Here is an 18,849-nt window from a genome sequence, read left to right on the forward strand (position 1 = left end):
GAACCACGCAAGGACATTCAGTCCAGATGCAAGTTATCAGCCATCACTGGCTAGAAGTTCAGAAGTGAGACAGGCAGCTGCCCATTCACTGAGTCCTAAATAATATTTAGGTATATTTAGCATGGGAAATAGGGAAGGCACTGAGTATAGGCCTCTTCTGCTTGCCATTCTCTGTCTAGCACAGATGTTCCCACATCAAACGGCATTCCTGTCTGCACCTAGCATCTTTTCCATTGTGAAGAAGGCACATCTGCTACATCCTGAACACTTTATCAGAACTTGGCAGGGGTGGCACACGCCTTTAATCCCAGCACCAGGGAGGCAGAGGCTGGTGGATCTCTGTGAGTTCAAGGCCAGCCTCGTATATACAGCAAGTTCTAGGACAGCCATAACTATTACAGAGAGAAATCCTGTCTTGGAAAACCAAACCAAGCAAACAAAAAAACTTCATCAGGAGTTCTAGGGTAGGGTCCAGCATCCTCTACTTTATTGTGCTTTCAGATAATTCTGAAATCTGCTAAAGTTTAATTCTCTAGTCGGTAATCCCAATATCTCCCAAGCTTTATTAAGTATCACACAAAATAATTATAGCAGTGCTATGAAACTGACAGAACATTAATCCATTGTGAGTAGTTATGTTAGTGTCTGGGTGAGCCAGGTCCACTGCAGAAAGCCAATTCAATGTAAGAAGGGATGGACCCAACAACATGTGTACTAGAAACATCCTACTTCTGCCCTTTATTTGTATTATCTTGTCCAACGTTGATATGCAGAATTTCTCCTAGAAACTTAGATGTATTGAGGATATATGGGTTTGTTTGTTTTATCATTGTTGTTGTCTACTTGTTTGTTTCATTAACAATCCTGCCTGTGCCTGTGAGCCTGCGAGCCAGCTGAGACTGTGTCTGTTTGGTTTCAGTGCACTGTGAAGCCAGTGAGTGGGGTCCCTGGAGTCCATGCATGAAGAAAGGAAAAACGTGTGGCTTCAAAAGAGGGACTGAAACACGGGTCCGAGAAATACTACAGCATCCTTCCGCCAAGGGTAACCTGTGTCCCCCAACCAGCGAGACAAGGACGTGTATAGTACAAAGAAAGAAGTGTTCAAAGGGAGAGCGAGGTACAGACACACTAACTTCTCTGAGCCCTCACAGCTTGATCCGTATTTCACTTTATAGCTTTATATGGGATATTTGGCACTATTCCTCGTGTCCATAGCTCTAAAATGTGTAGAAAAAGAACATAATGGCTCTGAGTTACAGATTATAGATATGATATGATTTTTAGTATGGAACCTGATCTCGGAACTTTAGAGTATGATAAATGAACCTCATTTTAAGAGACTACTGTAAATGCATTTGGGCTTGATTTTTTTTTTCCCTGTTATCTGTCTCATTAATGCCTAGGAACTTTTGGAGAGTTTCATAAACACCAGGTGAATATCACCTGATGTAAGACCAGAACAAAGGGACACCCCTACCCACACATTCCCTTCACAATTGCTTAGAAATTAAATTGGTGCCAATGATTCTAAGTTTCATATTTGAAGCAAAGGACCAAGACAGCTGGGGGCATTTTGTCCCGAGTTGCTTTTATATACTTCATACAAGGTTGCAGAACCTGTTACCTCAGTATGGTCGGTGTCAGAATGTGTTAAAATCTTGTAAGTACCAAGGAGAAATTTATCTTGCATGTAGGTCATGAGTAGAAATAAACTTCACTTAGAAGAACTGCAGTTGCTGATTTTTAAATTACCATTTTCTCATATTTCTCAGTCACACTCCCAGTGCCACTGCCTATAGATATGTTGTGTATCTTTAAGTAATTATAGGTAATCTTCTGATGAGCCTGCAAATGACCCTCTCAATTAGCTAATTGACAGGAGCTGGAGACCTGTGCAGCTGGACTTCCTTAGCTTATTTCAGTCATTTCCTCACTTATTCATTCAACATGCTTTTATTAAAAAACTCTTAGTTTTGTGGCCACACATTATTCTAATCCCTAAAGATTCACAGCTAAGCAGGATCCTCTCGAAGAGTACTCTGAAGTTAAACTCAAAGTCCAATGGGAAGCTAAGATGTTTAGGCAGATGATCACAGTATCATATAGTAAAGGAGTTTCTTGGGGACATCAAGGAGGACACTACAAAGATGAACATTGTTTATAGGAAAAAGAACTTGGATCACCTGAGCTTTGCAAAATACTTTCTATTGTATCAGGAGAATTACTTGGCTACCACTAGAATGTTTGCAGACTTCCAGTGCCATTGCAACACAATACTTAAAGAGTACTAAAATTTTTGGAGATAGGGGTTATGTTGAAGAGAACATCAAACTTTTGTGAATTTGTAAGAGGTTTTGATTAAAATTTAGTTTCAGGAATGAAAATTGGCTAGGGAAAAAGGTCTTTTTAGCATTTGTTACCAATTAATTCAAAACATCTTAGAATTTAAAAGTTGGCTTTGGAGTCAACTGTTTGAGCACTCTGTTGGTATGCACCCATTGCCGCATGGCTACTTCTGTTTACTAAATGGTCTTGAAATTTAATGAGCTACATGTGGCCTTTAAGCATATTCCTTCTATAAAGTCCACAGTATTAATCAGTATTTTGTACATTTTCCTTTAAAAATACAAATGAAGGAGAGCTTACCCCATAAAAGTTAAGCTATATTATCTTTCCTCTTTTATATGAGAATATGTTCTTCTAAGATACCTTTTCTTGCACCTGTCATAAACATTGATGTCATAAATGTCACTTCTTAAAGCTAGCAACTAAAAGAGAAGTTATGCCATAAAGATGTTTGAGCAGCAACCTGTAACTTGAGTTCACTTAAAATTTTGATCTTAATCTTTGTTCTGTCCTTCTGAGGATACAGAAACTCTTTACACTTAAAAGCAGAAAACATTATACAATTAGACCAATATAGATGTTTTATTATATTTCAAATTTGATTGTGGATCCCCTGTAATGGGATTTCCAGTCTCATTTCCCTTCTTCTTACTCTTCATTTGTATTTCAGTGTGCTGGTTTCATTTCTTAAGGTGGGTTGAAAATGTAAGGAAGGAATAAAACTACACTCTTAATTCATTACCTCCATGACACTTTCCTTAACTTCTTTTAATGTCTACTTATCTAATATCTTGTCAACAGTAAGAAGTCAAGAAAACAAGTAGCTGTGATCTGTGTATACATATTCTCCATCAGCTATATAGGACATGGGAATCTTACCCAAGTCCTCACTTAGGCTTAGATACACATTTATGAAATATGAGTGGTACACCATGAAGCATTTTTAAATGTAAATAGTAAGCATAAACACTTTGAAAGGAAGGATTCCAGCAGGCTAAGTTGACTGGAAGATATGTGACCTAATGTTTCTGGATGAGCTGATCGTTTTCTTATCTTAGAAGAGTAAACAGAAGAAATCTTCAGGCAGTTAAGAGATAAGCACTGTAAAATGATAAGGACAGGATCTACCCTCTCGCATAGCTATCTACTGCTTAATTGCTCTGATTTTGGAGTTAGAGAGCCATAAAAATAGGAAGGGTTTTTTTTTAATTGTATAGCTGTGGCACTGAAAGACAGTGAAGCAAAAGGCCAGGTCTCTCTTATAAAGTGCATCCTCAAGTCTTGATTTGAAACTTGCGTCTGCGATCTGCCTGAGAGGGAAACAATGGACAGAGGTAGATCACTTTTATTTGGAACAAGTGCAGACTTGTTTTCAGGATTTTTTTTTTTCGACTGTGTTCTAATTACCAAAGGCAGAAGTTCCAGGGAAGAATGATAAGATCCAGAAATGGCTCTCCAAGAAGCATTCAAAAAAGTTAAATAGAAGGAAATAATTTCTAGATACAGAATGGATTATGTTTTTTTGTTGTTGTTGTTGTTGTTTTTGTTTTTGTTTTTCGAGACAGGGTTTCTCTGTGTAGCTTTGTGTCTTTCCTGGGACTCACTTGGTAGCCCAGGCTGGCCTTGAACTCACAGAGATCCGCCTGGCTCTGCCTCCCGAGTGCTGGGATTAAAGGCGTGCGCCACCACCGCCGGCCATGGATTATGTTTTGAAAATATACAAAATCTTTTATACATGTATTTTGATTACTCCCATCTTTCTTGTGCTCTATGGAAAATGAGGCTAAGGATGTATTTTTGTAGTCCCAATTCATAATTATAACCAGTGTACTATTTGTTTACAGTTTGGGATTATCTTCCTTTATCTGTCATGTTCTTCTTTTCTACTCAGCTTTGAATTATTCATAAAGTACTTTTAAAAGCTATTACTAGTAGAATTTTTCTCTGTCTTGGATGTTTATCAACTTAATTACATATTTGAAGTGTTAAAAAATACAAGATTCATTCTAAAAGGTTATATAGGCAATCATATAGACTTGTAGCATATAGATATTAAAACTATATATTGAAATAGTAAACAAAGAAATCATGCACTTTCAGTGGCAGTCAGTCCACAATTATTGACTTTTTGATATGCTTAGTGTAACCTTCTCAAGAGAAATGAAACAGTATGCATATGTGCCTGCATTTGATGTAAAGCAGTGTGTGTGTGTGTGTGTGTGTGTGTGTGTGTGTGTGTAAGAGGATCAATGTGTTTCTTATTCATCTGTACATTGCATCAATTTATTGTAAAGATAGTGTTTAGGGAAGTTAACAAATAATGCAGACAATTCTTTGTTTAACTTGTAAAAAGGATTTTCACCATTTGGAGGTGTCATGTGATCATGGGATAGAAGAGAGAAGACATGGACAAACTGGAGCAGGGGTGTATCTTCTCTAGAGATGAATGAGCACCCACTCCATCTGAGAAACAAAAAGGAACTTTTTAAATAGAACAAAATATTTGGAGGCTCTCTAGGGGAAAAAAAAACGGTGTAGAATTATCATACCATCATCTTAGCAGAAAAAATTGTAGATGGCCTTTGTCTTCTCAGTCATTTAAAAAGACGTAAAGCACTATATGTAAACTACATAAAAGAAGATATGTTACACGTTAACTTCTAAATGGGCATTACACTACTACTAACATTATAAACATACATCATGTTTATTATGAATACTACTTTTACAACACAGCAAGATCCTTTTTTATAAAATTTAACAAAAATGGCGATATGTTCTAAAGTTTTGGGTAGCCAACTTCTTTGTCTTATTGGTTTGGGGTTTTGTTTGCTTTGCTTCCTTGATTTTCTTTTCTTTTCTTTTTCTTTTTTCTTCTTTTTTTGTTTGGTCTTTTTGTTTTATTTTGTTTTGTTTTTTGTTTTACATGTAGAGTCTCACTCTATAAGTCTGTCTTGGCCTGGAACTTGATATGTAGACCATGCTAGACTGGACCTCACAGAGATTTTCCAGTCTCTGCCTCTTGAGTGCTGGAACTAAAGGTGTGATGTGAATCACCACACTCAGCTTCATCAACTTCTTAAACACCTGTTGACTTACAGATGGGTTACAGGAAGGATCTATACTAAATCATATTTCAGAACAACTGAGATTTCCAGAATGATTCTTCAGAAAACAAATAGGTGAATCTCTTGTTATCAGGGACAAATAGATGTGTTTTTTTATTGTTAGAGACTAAGACTGTACCTTTTCCCCATTTTCATCTCTCAGAAGGCCAGCTAACTGGGGACACTTATCCTTGCATTTCAGGATGAGATCTTCAAGTTCTTTGGCTATTGCTGTAAGTAGACTAACCTCTTCAAAGAGTCTGAAGAGATAGGCATTATCTTGTTTCTGATGGGACACTAATACCTTCTAATAATATATGGATAAAATGTTGCAATATAATTTAATAATCCCTTTGTTACCTTTCTTGGACATAGGCACTCCTATACAATGGACTGTTTATTCAGATTCTGGGGAGGACCTCTTGCCAACACTGGCTGTACATTGTGGAAAGGACAAAATAGTGGCTCTAAGGGGCATGCGTAACCTTTGGGATAAAGGCACTAGGCAATTTTGCAAAAAGAGAATATAGAAATTTGAATTTTAATAAAAATATTTGGGGATTCAGAGAGTTATTAAGTGATTAAGAACACTTGCTATTCTGACAACAGCCACATTGGACTGCTCATACCTTCCTGTAACTCCAGTTGCAGAAGACCTAACACTGTCTTCTGGCTTCTGAGAGCACCTGTACATATAGGGCATCACACACACACACACACACACACACACACACACACACACACACACACAAATTTAACTTTTTAAAAAGGTATTCCAGTGTTGTGTAGACATCATGCACAGGGCAATAATTTTAGTGTAAATATATTTATTTTCTCTTAAAGGGCCTACCCCATTATTTCACTACATGTCATTAGTAAGGAAGCCTGTCAGTGTCCAGTGACTATTTAACTTCTTTTTTTTAACCAAAATTAGTTACAATAACTACTGTTATCTCTTATTTTGAAATATTCTATATTAGACAGAATAAAGTTCAACAATCTTCTTGGTTGAGATTTATTTATCCAGCCGGGTGGTGGTGGTGCACGCCTTTAATCCCAGCACTCGGGAGGCAGAGCCAGGCAGATCGCTGTGAGTTCAAGGCCAGCCTAGGCTACCAAGTGAGCTCCAGGAAAGGTGCAAAGCTACACAGAGAAACCCTGTCTTGAAAAACCAAAAAAAAAAAAAAAAAAAAAAAAAAAAAAAAAAAAGAGAGATGTATTTATCCATCTTCATGGCATTCATTATGATAATTTAATATATAATTCCATGTGTAATGTTCAAATAAATTTTATAAGTACTTACATCTTTTTAATGCTAATAATCTTTATGTGTTAGGAATTTTATGCTCTTCTTTCATAGTTATGCACAAATATATCATAAATTGTTTGAAACAATTGTTACTCTACTTTGCTATAGAAAGCCAGAAAGACCTTTTAACTTGAACTTTAATGGCCAAATCTTTCTGAGGGTTCTCTGCTGCCCACATTTGTGGGTCTGAAACCAATCCAAGATCTTTTATTTTTATAAGTGATACCATACGGAAGTGGAAGGACCCAGCCAGCATTGAACGGAGGTAGAAAAAAGTGAATGGCAGTTCCTAGATTTCTTGTCTTTTACACATTTTACTGTTCCACTTATGCTCACCTCCTCCTCCTCCTCCTCCTCCTCCTCCTCCTCCTCCTCCTCCTCCTCCATTTTCAAGACATTCTATCTAAATAGCCCTTACTGTCCTGGAACTCACTATGCAAACCGGGCTGGCCTCAAGCTCACAGGACTCTGTTCTGCCTCCCAAGTGCCGAGATCAAAATCGTGAACCTCTTCTCCCAGCACTCACAAGCTTCTTAATGTCAAAAGAAAGGTTTTGCAGAAAATAGGAAGGCTTTCATTTCCTGGCTTGTGTTCTTTGGTTTATATTACCTTTTTATGTCAACTTGTAGTTGTTAATGCCTGTTTATAATTAAAACCAAGTTTATATCATTTGCATTTTGTTAACTCCCTAAGAGGGAATATTATTAATCGTGGTCAGATTTGTAGTATAAATACTTGTGTTAATATTATTCATATGGGCCTGTCCTTTCTAAGGTTATGAAAATATTTGTGTTGACTTCTGTGTTGGCCGAGACCTCGTCATTGCTATTATGACTGTAATCTACCCAAGTGATTTTTGCAAATGCCTATGTTCTTTGAGGTTACTCTTTTGGGTTGTGACAAATTTAAATATCTAATGGTTTCTATCTTTTTAATGTCTCTCTCTGTGTCTGTCTCGCTGTCTCTGTCTCTCTGTCTCTCTCTGTCTCTCTCTCTGTCTCTCTCTCATGTGTGTGTGTGTGTGTGTGTGTGTGTGTGTGTGTGTGTGTGTTTGTGTGTGTGTGTTGGGGGGTGCTGAGGTCAGAAGTTGATGCTGGGTGCCTTTCTTGATGGGTCTCCTTATTTTTTTAGACAAGGCTTCTCATTCAAGCTGAGCTCAGTGATTGCCTACAATGGCTTAGCAATGAGTTACTGGACTCTGTTGGTCTCTCCTACTCAACCCAGGCCTGATGCTACAACTCATGCTCTTGTGCCTTGCTCTGGCATCACTTCTGGGGATCTGAACTCAGGTCTGATGCTCATGTGGCAGGGACCTAATTAACTGGCACATCTCTTTAACTCCGTCTTTAATGTGTTTAAAATAACACACTGCTTTGTTACTTGAGAGAGTGCCCACTTACCACAAATAGCATCTGTCAGCCCTTAACCAAACAATGTTTTTACCTCTGTTTAGATACCTCCTCGGAGAGCTGTTTCCATAGACTTACAGGGCTTAACAAGAAACCTTGGAACACAAAGGCGTAAAACAACAACCATCCATTTAAAAATCTATCACTGGGCAGTTTAGGCAGAGATCCCCCTGCCAATTCTGATCTTAGTTGTGCTCCTTCATGTGGCTGGGTGGCTGAACATGGACAAAATTGGGCCATGTTCAATCTCACGAAAGGTATATCAGGTCCAGGGGATAAAAGTGAAGTAGTTATTCTTGAAAATGTACTCAGCACTGGCTACCTTATTTTAACAACTGTCTGTTATCTTGTGCTAGTCAGAAGTCCATTCCTGACTCACAAGGTGAGGACATAAGTTGCACCTGTTGCCTGGGGCAACGATGACTTTACTTCACAAGTTGCCTTGCAAGTGTGGGCAGAAGGGGAGGAAGGTGAGTCTCTCTTCCACCCAGAGATCTTTTTCTTGTTCTTAGTTCAATGAATAAGGTTACTTAGTCATTACCAACCTCTTACTGCGGCGATGCTGTGTCTTCCCTTATAACACATGGTATAGATGTGCAGGGTGTCATCTCTATTGTGCCTTCCTATGTATAGCGTGACATGTATTTCTTTATAATACATAGTATAGGTGCTCAGGAGGTCATCTCTATTGTCCCTTCCTATGTGTAGAGTGATGTGTACCACTTAGTCTTCCCATGGGTGACACAAAATACCTGCCACCAAATAAAATAAAATTTAAAAAAAAAAACTGCTTAAAAAAGAAAAAAGGAAATGTTTCTTTTGGCTCAAAGTTTGAGATCATAGTCCATCACCCCAAAAGCCCTGGCAACAGGAGCTTGAGGGAACTGATTACATTCAGAAGCATCGAGTGAGACGAACGCTGATGCTCAGCTCACTTTCTCCTTTTTATTCAATCCAGGACCCCAACCCACGGAATGGTGCCACCCACATTTAGTTCGGCTCTTCTTGTATCAACTAACCTAATAGAGAAACCTCAGCAAAGATATGCCTAGAGCTTAATTTCCACAGTGATGCTAAATCGCATGAAGTTGACAATTAGAGTTAACCATCACAAGAAGACTTAGAAGAAAAAATGTAAAAGGCAGGCCAAGATCTGGAGAGGTGCCTTGGCTATTAAGAGCCCTTGTTGCTCTTTCAGAGGATCCAGGTTTGATTCCCAACACCCACACGGTAGATCGCAAATATCCATTCATCACTCCAATCCCAAGGGATCTGATGCTCTCTTCTGATCTCTGAAGACACCAGGCACACATGTGGTACACACATACATGCAGGCAAAACACTCATACATAAAGTCCTTAAGTAAATAATTTTTGAAAGCCAGGCCAAGATACACTCATATACTAGATAAATATCAACGTAAGTACCACGTTGTGCTGTTAGGTGTTCTAAAGTGCAGTGAATGCAGCAGTGAGGAATTTAAAGAAGAAAAGACTCTCCCCCTTTCACTGTGATTTTCATATTCTAGGTATTAATATGATGCTTAATGTTCCATAGAGCTGTGATCACCCTGTTCATCTCTCTTGGAGCAAAAACCTGTGTTGAAGGTTTTCATTTTCACAATAAGAGCACTAGTAGCTGCAGTTTTCATTAGAGTTATCTAACACCTTTACAAAGGCATTTGTTTATGTTGGCAAAAATCAAATAGATCTGCCTAAATTTTGTTTTAGTCTCGAGGCAAATATATGTATTTTCCTGTGACCCCCGTGGTGATGGACTAATGTGTGTTTTTCAAATGGCTGTGTAGGGTTAAAGGTACAGCTTGTGTCTGTAGGACAGAGCTTGAGTTAATAGGGCCTTTGGAGAAATGACCCCAAGACCTTTGGCTTCATTCATAGCCTGCTCCGGCCAACTGAGATTCCTGCCAATTAGTAGGGTTCCCTAGAGAGAGACTCCAAGAGCATCAGCATAAATTTAAATTCTGGGCCCCCAAACGTAGCTTGCAAAAGGGTTTTCTTGTCCTTTGCTAATTACAAAGTAAACATTTCTCGGCAAAAAGACACTTCCTCCTTTCATGGCCCCGTCCAGCTCCCCACAACCATGCCACTCCTGAACACTGCTGCTGTTGCCGAAGCCCCTTTGGCGTAGGCGACACAAGGCCACATTCGCAGACACGAAAGGATTATTCTTCCCAGAGATCGTTATCCTGTTCTCTCCTTATTTGCTGCATCGACTTCACAGAAGCCTTTACAGACAAGCTCGGTGTGTGCTGGTGTCTGAGAGGATGGACTGCCCACCTTCTTAGGCCTCCCAAGAGGTGTGAAGGAGCGGATTCTGCTGGATTGCGGTTGATCTCTGGGGCATCGCTGGACAGAAACGCTCTCTTGGTTACATTGAAAATTGTCTGTTTACTATGTCATTAAGATGCTTTGTCTAAGGCCAAACCATAACTGTGGAAACTGGGTTATGGAAACATCAAACAGAGTTTCTGGGTTTAAAAACTCTGTACTTGGGACATTGCAAATGAGAATGCCTCACTCAAGCTTCGGGGTTTTAGTCCTGTATGACTGTGAAACCAAACTCTCAGAACAAGGTGCATATTTTACTGAGGAACAAATTCAAGCATGGCATTCCCAGCACAGCGGCTTGCGCCAGTGAGCTCCTTACTGTGTTAACATGGCAATGCGCCAGTGAGCTGCTATGTTAACATGGCAAATGGATACGAAAGGAAACTTCTCTGAACCCCTTAATCTACTCTCCTCTCATTTACTTCCTCAAGTACTTTTATTTTTTTTCAATTCAATCCCTTTCAACCCTTTTTTTCAAATCATCCTCATTCCTTCTGATCTAAATTAAAAATATTCCTCAATAATTTTTCTTTCTGATTACAGCATCTCTAAAAATTATTCATTATCTATATGAACTGGTTGCCAGTATCGGAAAATCATGTACCAGTATTTGTCAGGACATTTGAGTCGAAAATGACAGACTTGGAATTACCTTAAGCAAAAGAAAACAATAGGTTTTAAGCATAGGATTTTGTAAATGCCCAAGGCCGTTAAACCATCTGTTTTCTCTCTTTTTCCCATTTCAACTCATCTCTCCCTCCCTTTCCTTGCTTATTAGTTTGTTATCCACTGCTGTGAGTCTTTCTGGAATTTAGAAGAAATATGGCTTCAAGGAGCCCCAGTCCATATGTCAAAGTCTTAATTTAAAAGGACAGTTACCTTTATTTCCCTATCCATTTGTCCTATTTTATGCAGGATTCTAGTTGCTCAGCTGGAATCATGTGTCCACTCCTTGAACCAATCACTGCAATGAATGGGCATTTACATATTTTGATTGGTCTGATATTCAATGGGTCACATGACTACAATTAAAGCTGGGTACAAGTGGACCATTGTAAAGGGTGGTTTGACTTATAGGATGTATATGTAAATGACCCAATTCAATACATGCATGTGCAAATATACAAACATACTCTTTCACAAGATACTTTCTGGCCAATATCTATGGAAAAGCAATTTAACTGATGAAGTTTAAGCAAGTTTTTTTTTTCCAGTTTTATCAAGATGTGCAGGTCTAGCATAATGTTAATATTTTCATTTAACCAGTTTCTACAGTTCCTGGGGTTTAGAAACATTTTTATGGGATTAAACTGACTTTAACTGAACTCCCTACTCCTTGAATGGTTTCTGGGACTGATTTGGAAATTCCAGTCAAGGCGTACTCATTTCCACTTCTAGCTGCTCAGTGTTCATGTGAGACACATCAGTGTGGGTAATGACCTTTTGCTTAATTATTCACCATGCCACTGGAACTGTAAGATTAACTCAAACCTAATTACTGAACTCTTGTGTTTATGTTATGCATACACCACTGGGTCATAACTCTAGCTTCTGTGAGGCCAGGCCGCTAGAACAGGAAAATAAGTCTTCTGAGGAGTTGTTTTGTTTACTTGTTGTTTCTGAGAGAGGAGCCTGGCTTTTTGCTGTTTTTTTTTTTTCAAAGAATCAGATAAACAGAAGAATTGCTCAACAAAGAGCAATTATTTTTCATGAGTCAGGACAGATGTGTACATGGATTCATGAGGTGTTACTTTACTTTTACATCAAAGCAATAGGATATTTGGAAGCACATTTTTTCACTTAGGCATGGTATCTAAACTCAGGTAAGGAAATAATATACTAAACTCACACTTGAGACATATGTATAATTGTTCATTTCAGAACTAAAACAGCATATAGGAAGTGTGCAGATAGGCCAGTGAGATAGCCTCCAAGCTGGACAATCTCAGCTGGATCCTGAGACCCACACAGGAAAGGGAAAGAATCATCCCCTATAGACTGTCCTTTGACCTCTGCACACACATACACAAGCACACACACACACACACATTCACACACTTACACACAACACACACATACACAAGCACACACATTCACACACTTACACACAACACACACATACACAAGCACACACACATTCACACACTTACACATATACATATGTGAATATATACATATATTCACACATATGCACACACATATACACATTCACATCCCCATACATGTACACACATACATATACAGACCTGCACACCCACACACATACATTCACATGCATACACACATAGACACACACATTCACACACACACACACACATTCACTCTAAATAAATAAGTAAATAAAATGTAACAAGAAACAATTATAAAGAAAACATGCGAAATTAAAATTAGGAATCTTTGTCTAACTAATTGCAACTCATGAACAAAAGCATTACCCTAATTAACACTAAAAATAATCTAGTTTTCCATAATATAATTAGTATGCTTAGTAGATAACTATTTCTATAAAAACACAATACAATAGTGAACTATCTCTCAGAAAAATGAATATACATTGTAAGTGTCAAATATGCAGTCTAACAGTTGATTTATACCACATGCTACTGGACTTATGCTTTAATTTTTTTTCCTAGCAATTACAATTCAGTTTATCAAAGTATTTCATGAACAAAGCCATAGTAGATTCCCATTTGCCCAGTTCCTCAAGTTCTGTTTTGAAATGTGTAGAATGGAGTTCACATGCATTTAAAATGTTTTATTTAGTGAGTATATGTGTGTGTAGTATATGTGTGTGAGTACACATGTGATTTTCAGAGGACCACTTTTAGCAGTCAGTTCTCTATTTCCTCTAAGTTCTAGGGATCAACTGAGGCTGTCAGGTTGCCATGGAAACACTTTAGCCTGAGACATCTCACCAGGACAGAGAGTCTTTTATTGACCTTTCCTGTCCTTTTTCTGCCACTTCCAACCTGTAGCAGCCTTTAAAAAAATGCTTCTCCTCTTGTTTTATTTTCCCACCCATGCACATTTTCTTAATTAATTAATTAGTTAATTAATTAATATATACATGTATACTGAGACATGACCTCACCACATTTGTGTGTAAATGACCCAATTCAATACCAGCATGATCTTGAACTCACAATCTCTTCCTCCTGTTCTCCCACAAGCTGGGTTATAAGTGTGCACCACTACATCCAGCTGCCTCCATTTTATTTTTTCTCTTTTATTAAAAATAGATTTTGTTCTCACATAATACATCCTGATTAAAGTTTCCCCTCCCTCTGTTCCTTCCAGTTCTTCACCCACCCTCCTTCCCATCCATCTTTCTGTCTCTCATCCGAAAACAAACAAGCATCTAAATATAATATAATGTAATATAATATAATATAATATAATATAACAAAAACAACAGTTTTAAATAGGACAAAGTAAACAAACAGAAGCAAAAGAGCCCAGGAAAAGGCACAAGAAACAGATATAGATGTAGAGACCCACTTGTTTGCACTCTCAGGAACCCCATTAAAATGCTGAACCAGAAGCCATAACATATAAGCAAAGAACCTGTAGTGCTAGAAATAGAGAAAAATACATAAATAAAATTATACTAAAATTAAAATATAAGGTAAAATAAAATAAAAAAGCCCTGACATGCCATGAGACAAGGAACCTCCCAGGATGCCATTGAGTTCATTTTCTGTTGACCATTTACTGCTGGGCATGCTACTCTAAGAGTAGCTTGTTTCTCCCAGTGTGAGACTTCCTTGGAGGAAACTACATTTTCATTTGTAAGTGGTTATTAATTGGAAGTTGCTTCTGGCTTAGAGATGGGCTGTGTGTCCAATTCTCCTTTCAACTCTAGAACTCCAATGTTGCAGACCTGTGCAGGCACTGTGCATGATGCCTCAGTCTCTGTCCCTTCCTGTGTGTGTCAATCCCATTGATTTAGAGGGCCTTGTTTCCTTGGTGTCCTCTATCCCTTCTGGTTCTTAGACTCTTTCAATCTCCTCTCCCACAGAGCTCCCTGAGCCCTGGGGGTGGGGTATGATGGAGGCTCCTGTTTAAGGCTAAGCGTTCCAAGGTCTGTCTTTCATACTGTCTGGCTTTGGGTCTCTGTATTTGTTCCCATCTTCTGTGGGAGGAAGGTTTTCTGATGATATCTAACCAGCCACTGATTTATGAATACAGTAGAATGTAATTAGAAGTCATTTTATTGCTACATTCTTTTAGTAGCACAGCAGTATTTGGTTTTACCCTAGGTCCCTTGGCTATCTAAGCTTAGGTCACCCAAGCCGTGTCTAGTATGGGTTCCATGTCATGGAGAGTGCCTTAAGTCAAAGCAGACATTGGTTGATTACTCCCACAACCTTTGTGCCACCATTGCCCTAGCAAATCTTGCAGGCAGGAGAGCATTGTAGATCAAATGGTTTTGTGGCTTGGTTGGTGTTTACATTTCTTGGTTGGTAGCATGCAGAGTACCTTCCTGTATCAAAGCTGCTTGCAGTGGTGACAGCTCTAGGAAGGCACCAGCTTGACTTCTCCATGTTCAATGAGTTATGCAGGTGTTGTCTTCAGCAACGAGGCTTTGTCGTCAGGTTGTGGAGAGCAACCGCTGAGTTGTTTGGGGGTTCCCATGGGGCCCCTTTGGCCAACAACTGAATTAGATGTAACTCAGTCCTAGTACTGGGTACTAGAGGCTTCATGGGAAGGGTGGTTTTGGTTTTGGGAGACAGGGTTTCTCTGTGTAGTCCTGACTGTCCTGGGACTCATCTGTAAACCAGACTGGCCTCGAACTCACAGTGATCCGCCTGCCTCTGCCTCCTGAGTACTGCGATTAAAGGCGTGCACCACCATTACCTGACTTATTTCATTTAGTCCACATTTATATACGTACATATTTTAGGAAACTTCTACCGTATTAGGTTTTCACACAACCCTTCAAAGGGTCCTTAATTTTAGCTATCTCACCCCATATTCCCTCCCTCATCCCTCCTTCTCTTCCCCTCCCCATTTGAGCCTCCCATTCCAGCCACCTCCCATCCATCTATAACTATCTATTGTCTTTCCCTTTCCTAGTGAGATTTATCTGTTCCCGCCAGCCTCTTGCTCTATACCTAACCTCTGTTGTTCTACGGATTATAGCTCAGTTATCATTGTCTTAACAGCCAGGATCCACGTAAGAGTCTTCCTCAATTTTAAATTTACTGTTTATTTTCATATTCAGAATCTTATAAAGATGATGTCTAGTGTTTCCATTGTCACCTTAGTAAAAGTACAGAAATATTTGCAATCAGAACTGTCTCAGTTCAATCACAAGTTTGTTACGAGTGTTATTTGCCTCATAGTTTAATTTTTACTAAAGCATTTTATTACATATATACACACACACACACATATATATATATGCTGCTATAAAAGCACAAAAAGCTTGAAGATACATAAATTTAAAATTAATAATATGCCTCCCCTTCAGTGCAGTTCCATCCCCTGAGAAAAATTATATGAAATTGTTTTATCATTCTTTCAGTTCATTCTTTTGATGATAGTAAAATATTCAATTTCTATCAGAGGTAGAAAGGATGATACACCTGTTTTTAAATTTCACATGTATTTTTAACTAGCTCTATGGCATTTAAGCAAATTAGGACAACTTTGTAGACCTTATTTTCTTTATCTGTTAGATGATACTAACAGTAATACTCAGAACATTAAATAAAGAGTTGCCAGTATGTATAAAATTTATACTGTGTCTGGCAAGTAATGATCATGCAATGAATACCAAACATGGGCTTAATAAAGCAAAAGATATTGATGTTTTAATATTAATATGTATATGTATGTAACAAAAATTAAAGAAAAAAAAGGCCATGGATTTGAAAGAGAGCAAGGGTTTGTACATGGGAGGGTTTGAAGGCAGGAAAGGGAGGGGCAAATGATCTGTTTATATTATAATATCAAGAATAAAAGAAATATCATAAAATAAAGATACTAATATGTGCTGAAGATCTATTTTTGGGAAAATGTTTTAGTGGTTAGTAACCAGAGCTAATGCTGTCAATCTTTTTATAATGAAAATGAGGCAATTTCACGTAGTTTATCTGATAGTCAAAAGAAGTTTGTTTTGGGTAAACTTACAGCAAGCAAAGGGGTCTGTTACAGGATCCAGGAGAGGTGAGGCACAGTCCAACGTGGTTCTCAGGAGAACTCTGACTTGTCTGCAGTTCAGCATCCAGTAGCCAGGATCACAAGGTAGCCAAGAGAGAGCGAGCATGTATGCATCTCAGGTCTTAAGGGGTCCCAGTCTTGGCCACGCCCCGGGTGGGGGCTGGTACCTAACAGTTACCTGCGGCCTACTAGGGGCAGTGCTTCAGGGGAGAAGCACATACAGCTACCCCTATATTTCCTGACTGTTAAGACAAATAATATACATGGTATATTTTATAACTGCTGTGTTTGATATATGATAACTAATATTTTTAGCTACTTAGGGTTCCACAGATGCCTCTATATAATTTATCCATTGTCTTAATGTTTCTATAGAGTAGGTGTGAGAAGTCTTTGTAGAGTAGGAATAGTGACTAGGTCGTGTATATAGCAAGTATTCCTATTATTTATTTCAGGGTATACTATAGTTTTTTTCATATATCTTAAATAACTATACTTATTTCTACAATGCTATTTTTTAACTGGTAGATACCATAAATGTATTCAATAAACATTTATTGAGTAACAATTGTGAGCCAGGCAGTATTAGACACACTAGTGTAATTATATTTATATGTATAAATGAGATACATATATGTGTACACATTCGTTTATGTACATATGTATATATAATGGATATATATCTGACTACATGTCACTCAGATATCACTTCTGTCCTGCTGTTTTAATTTAGAAGGCTTTTCTTAGACCATGTTTACTCTAGACATCCTCCTCCTACATAGTAATAGCAGCTTATGAAAAGTCAGAATTAAAGGCAAAAATGACTCTTGTCAGCAAGAGCCTTTGCCACTGAGCTCTCTTGATGGGTCTTTTCAGCCCTTTAAAAACAGCTGTTTTAAGAAACACAAAGTCATTGTACATATTTACTGAGTATAGTTGGGTCATCTAATACATGTACCTTCATTCCTATTTCTGCACAACTACTTGAGCTACCTTCCACTGCTAACCCAGTCTCCCCTCAAGCAAATGCTCTTCCAGCAGCTGTGCTCAGAGGCTAGTGGGAAACGGAACTGAGTGTTATGTAAAGATGAAGCAAAGAGAGTTGGAAAGGTAGTTGAAAAGGAGAAACAAGAGAGAGGAAAAAGGAAGACAAAAATATCGAATCAATAGGACAGTCGGTGTCTTGATGACACTTTGTTTATCAACCACTCCAGGGCCACTGGTAATTGTCTCCTTGGCTATTTGCAGATGCTTCCATAATGAGGTGATTGCATTATAAAGGCAAGATTTAGGTCTTTTTGTTTGTTTTGGAAATGCTGGGGGCTGAATTAGGGTCTTGTGTTCAGAACTGTAGCTTTTCAAATTAATTTTTAGTAACAAAACATCTTACTCTATTGAAATACTACACAGAGCCCAGTACATAAAATAGACTGACAGTAGAAACATGTTGTTAACAAGAAAAGAGAGAAATTGAAACTTGTATACAGTGTCCGTAGGGATGCAAGAGAATAGAACCTGTATGGCAGTTTCACAGAAATCCAAACTAGAATGAACATATGACCAGCAATTCCAATTCTGAGTGTATACTAAAAGAATGGAAAGTAGAATCTCAAGGAGACATTCATATACCCATGTTCATGAAAGTATTACTTACAATAGCCAAAAGTTATAAGCAATTTGTGACCATTGATGGAAGACTGGCAACAAAGTGTAAAATATAGATATGATGGTACATCACTATCTGAGAAAAGAAGGAAATTCTGATGCATGCTGCATCGTGGATAAACCTCAGAGATACTACGCTAAATGAAATCAGTCAGTCACAATAACAACACAGACATCCATTCCCTTTGCTTATATGAGCTAGCAAGAGTAGCAAAATTACAGAGATAGAAATCAGGTAGATGCTAGGTAGTAGGGAAAAGGAAAATGATATTGTTAAGAAATAGAGTTCAATCCTGTTCGATGAAGAGTCCTTAGAACTGACATTTGTGATGGCTTTACAATGTGAACGTTCTTAGTGCCACTGAACTGTGTGCTTGGATCATTAGGATCGTTACGTATAATTTATCTCAATGGAAAGATGGCTCTCCAAGCAACCCTGGTAACTTGAGCTCTATGCCCGGAACCCACTAAAAGTGGAAGGTTGAACTGATTCCATACAC

General features: G+C 38.3%; 1 protein-coding gene across 1 annotated transcript in view; it reads left to right on the plus strand.

The window, feature by feature from the left end:
• Positions 1-18,849, plus strand: part of Rspo3 (R-spondin 3) — an 85,487-nt gene that overhangs the window by 36,851 nt on the left and 29,787 nt on the right. Inside the window, exon 4 of the mRNA XM_028868329.2 lies at positions 920-1,117. Coding sequence (XP_028724162.1) covers positions 920-1,117 — 198 coding nt within the window. The remainder of the gene's footprint in view (positions 1-919; positions 1,118-18,849) is intronic.

Source organism: Peromyscus leucopus, chromosome 8a (assembly GCF_004664715.2).
Source record: "Peromyscus leucopus breed LL Stock chromosome 8a, UCI_PerLeu_2.1, whole genome shotgun sequence".
NCBI classification, from domain to species: domain Eukaryota; kingdom Metazoa; phylum Chordata; class Mammalia; order Rodentia; family Cricetidae; genus Peromyscus; species Peromyscus leucopus.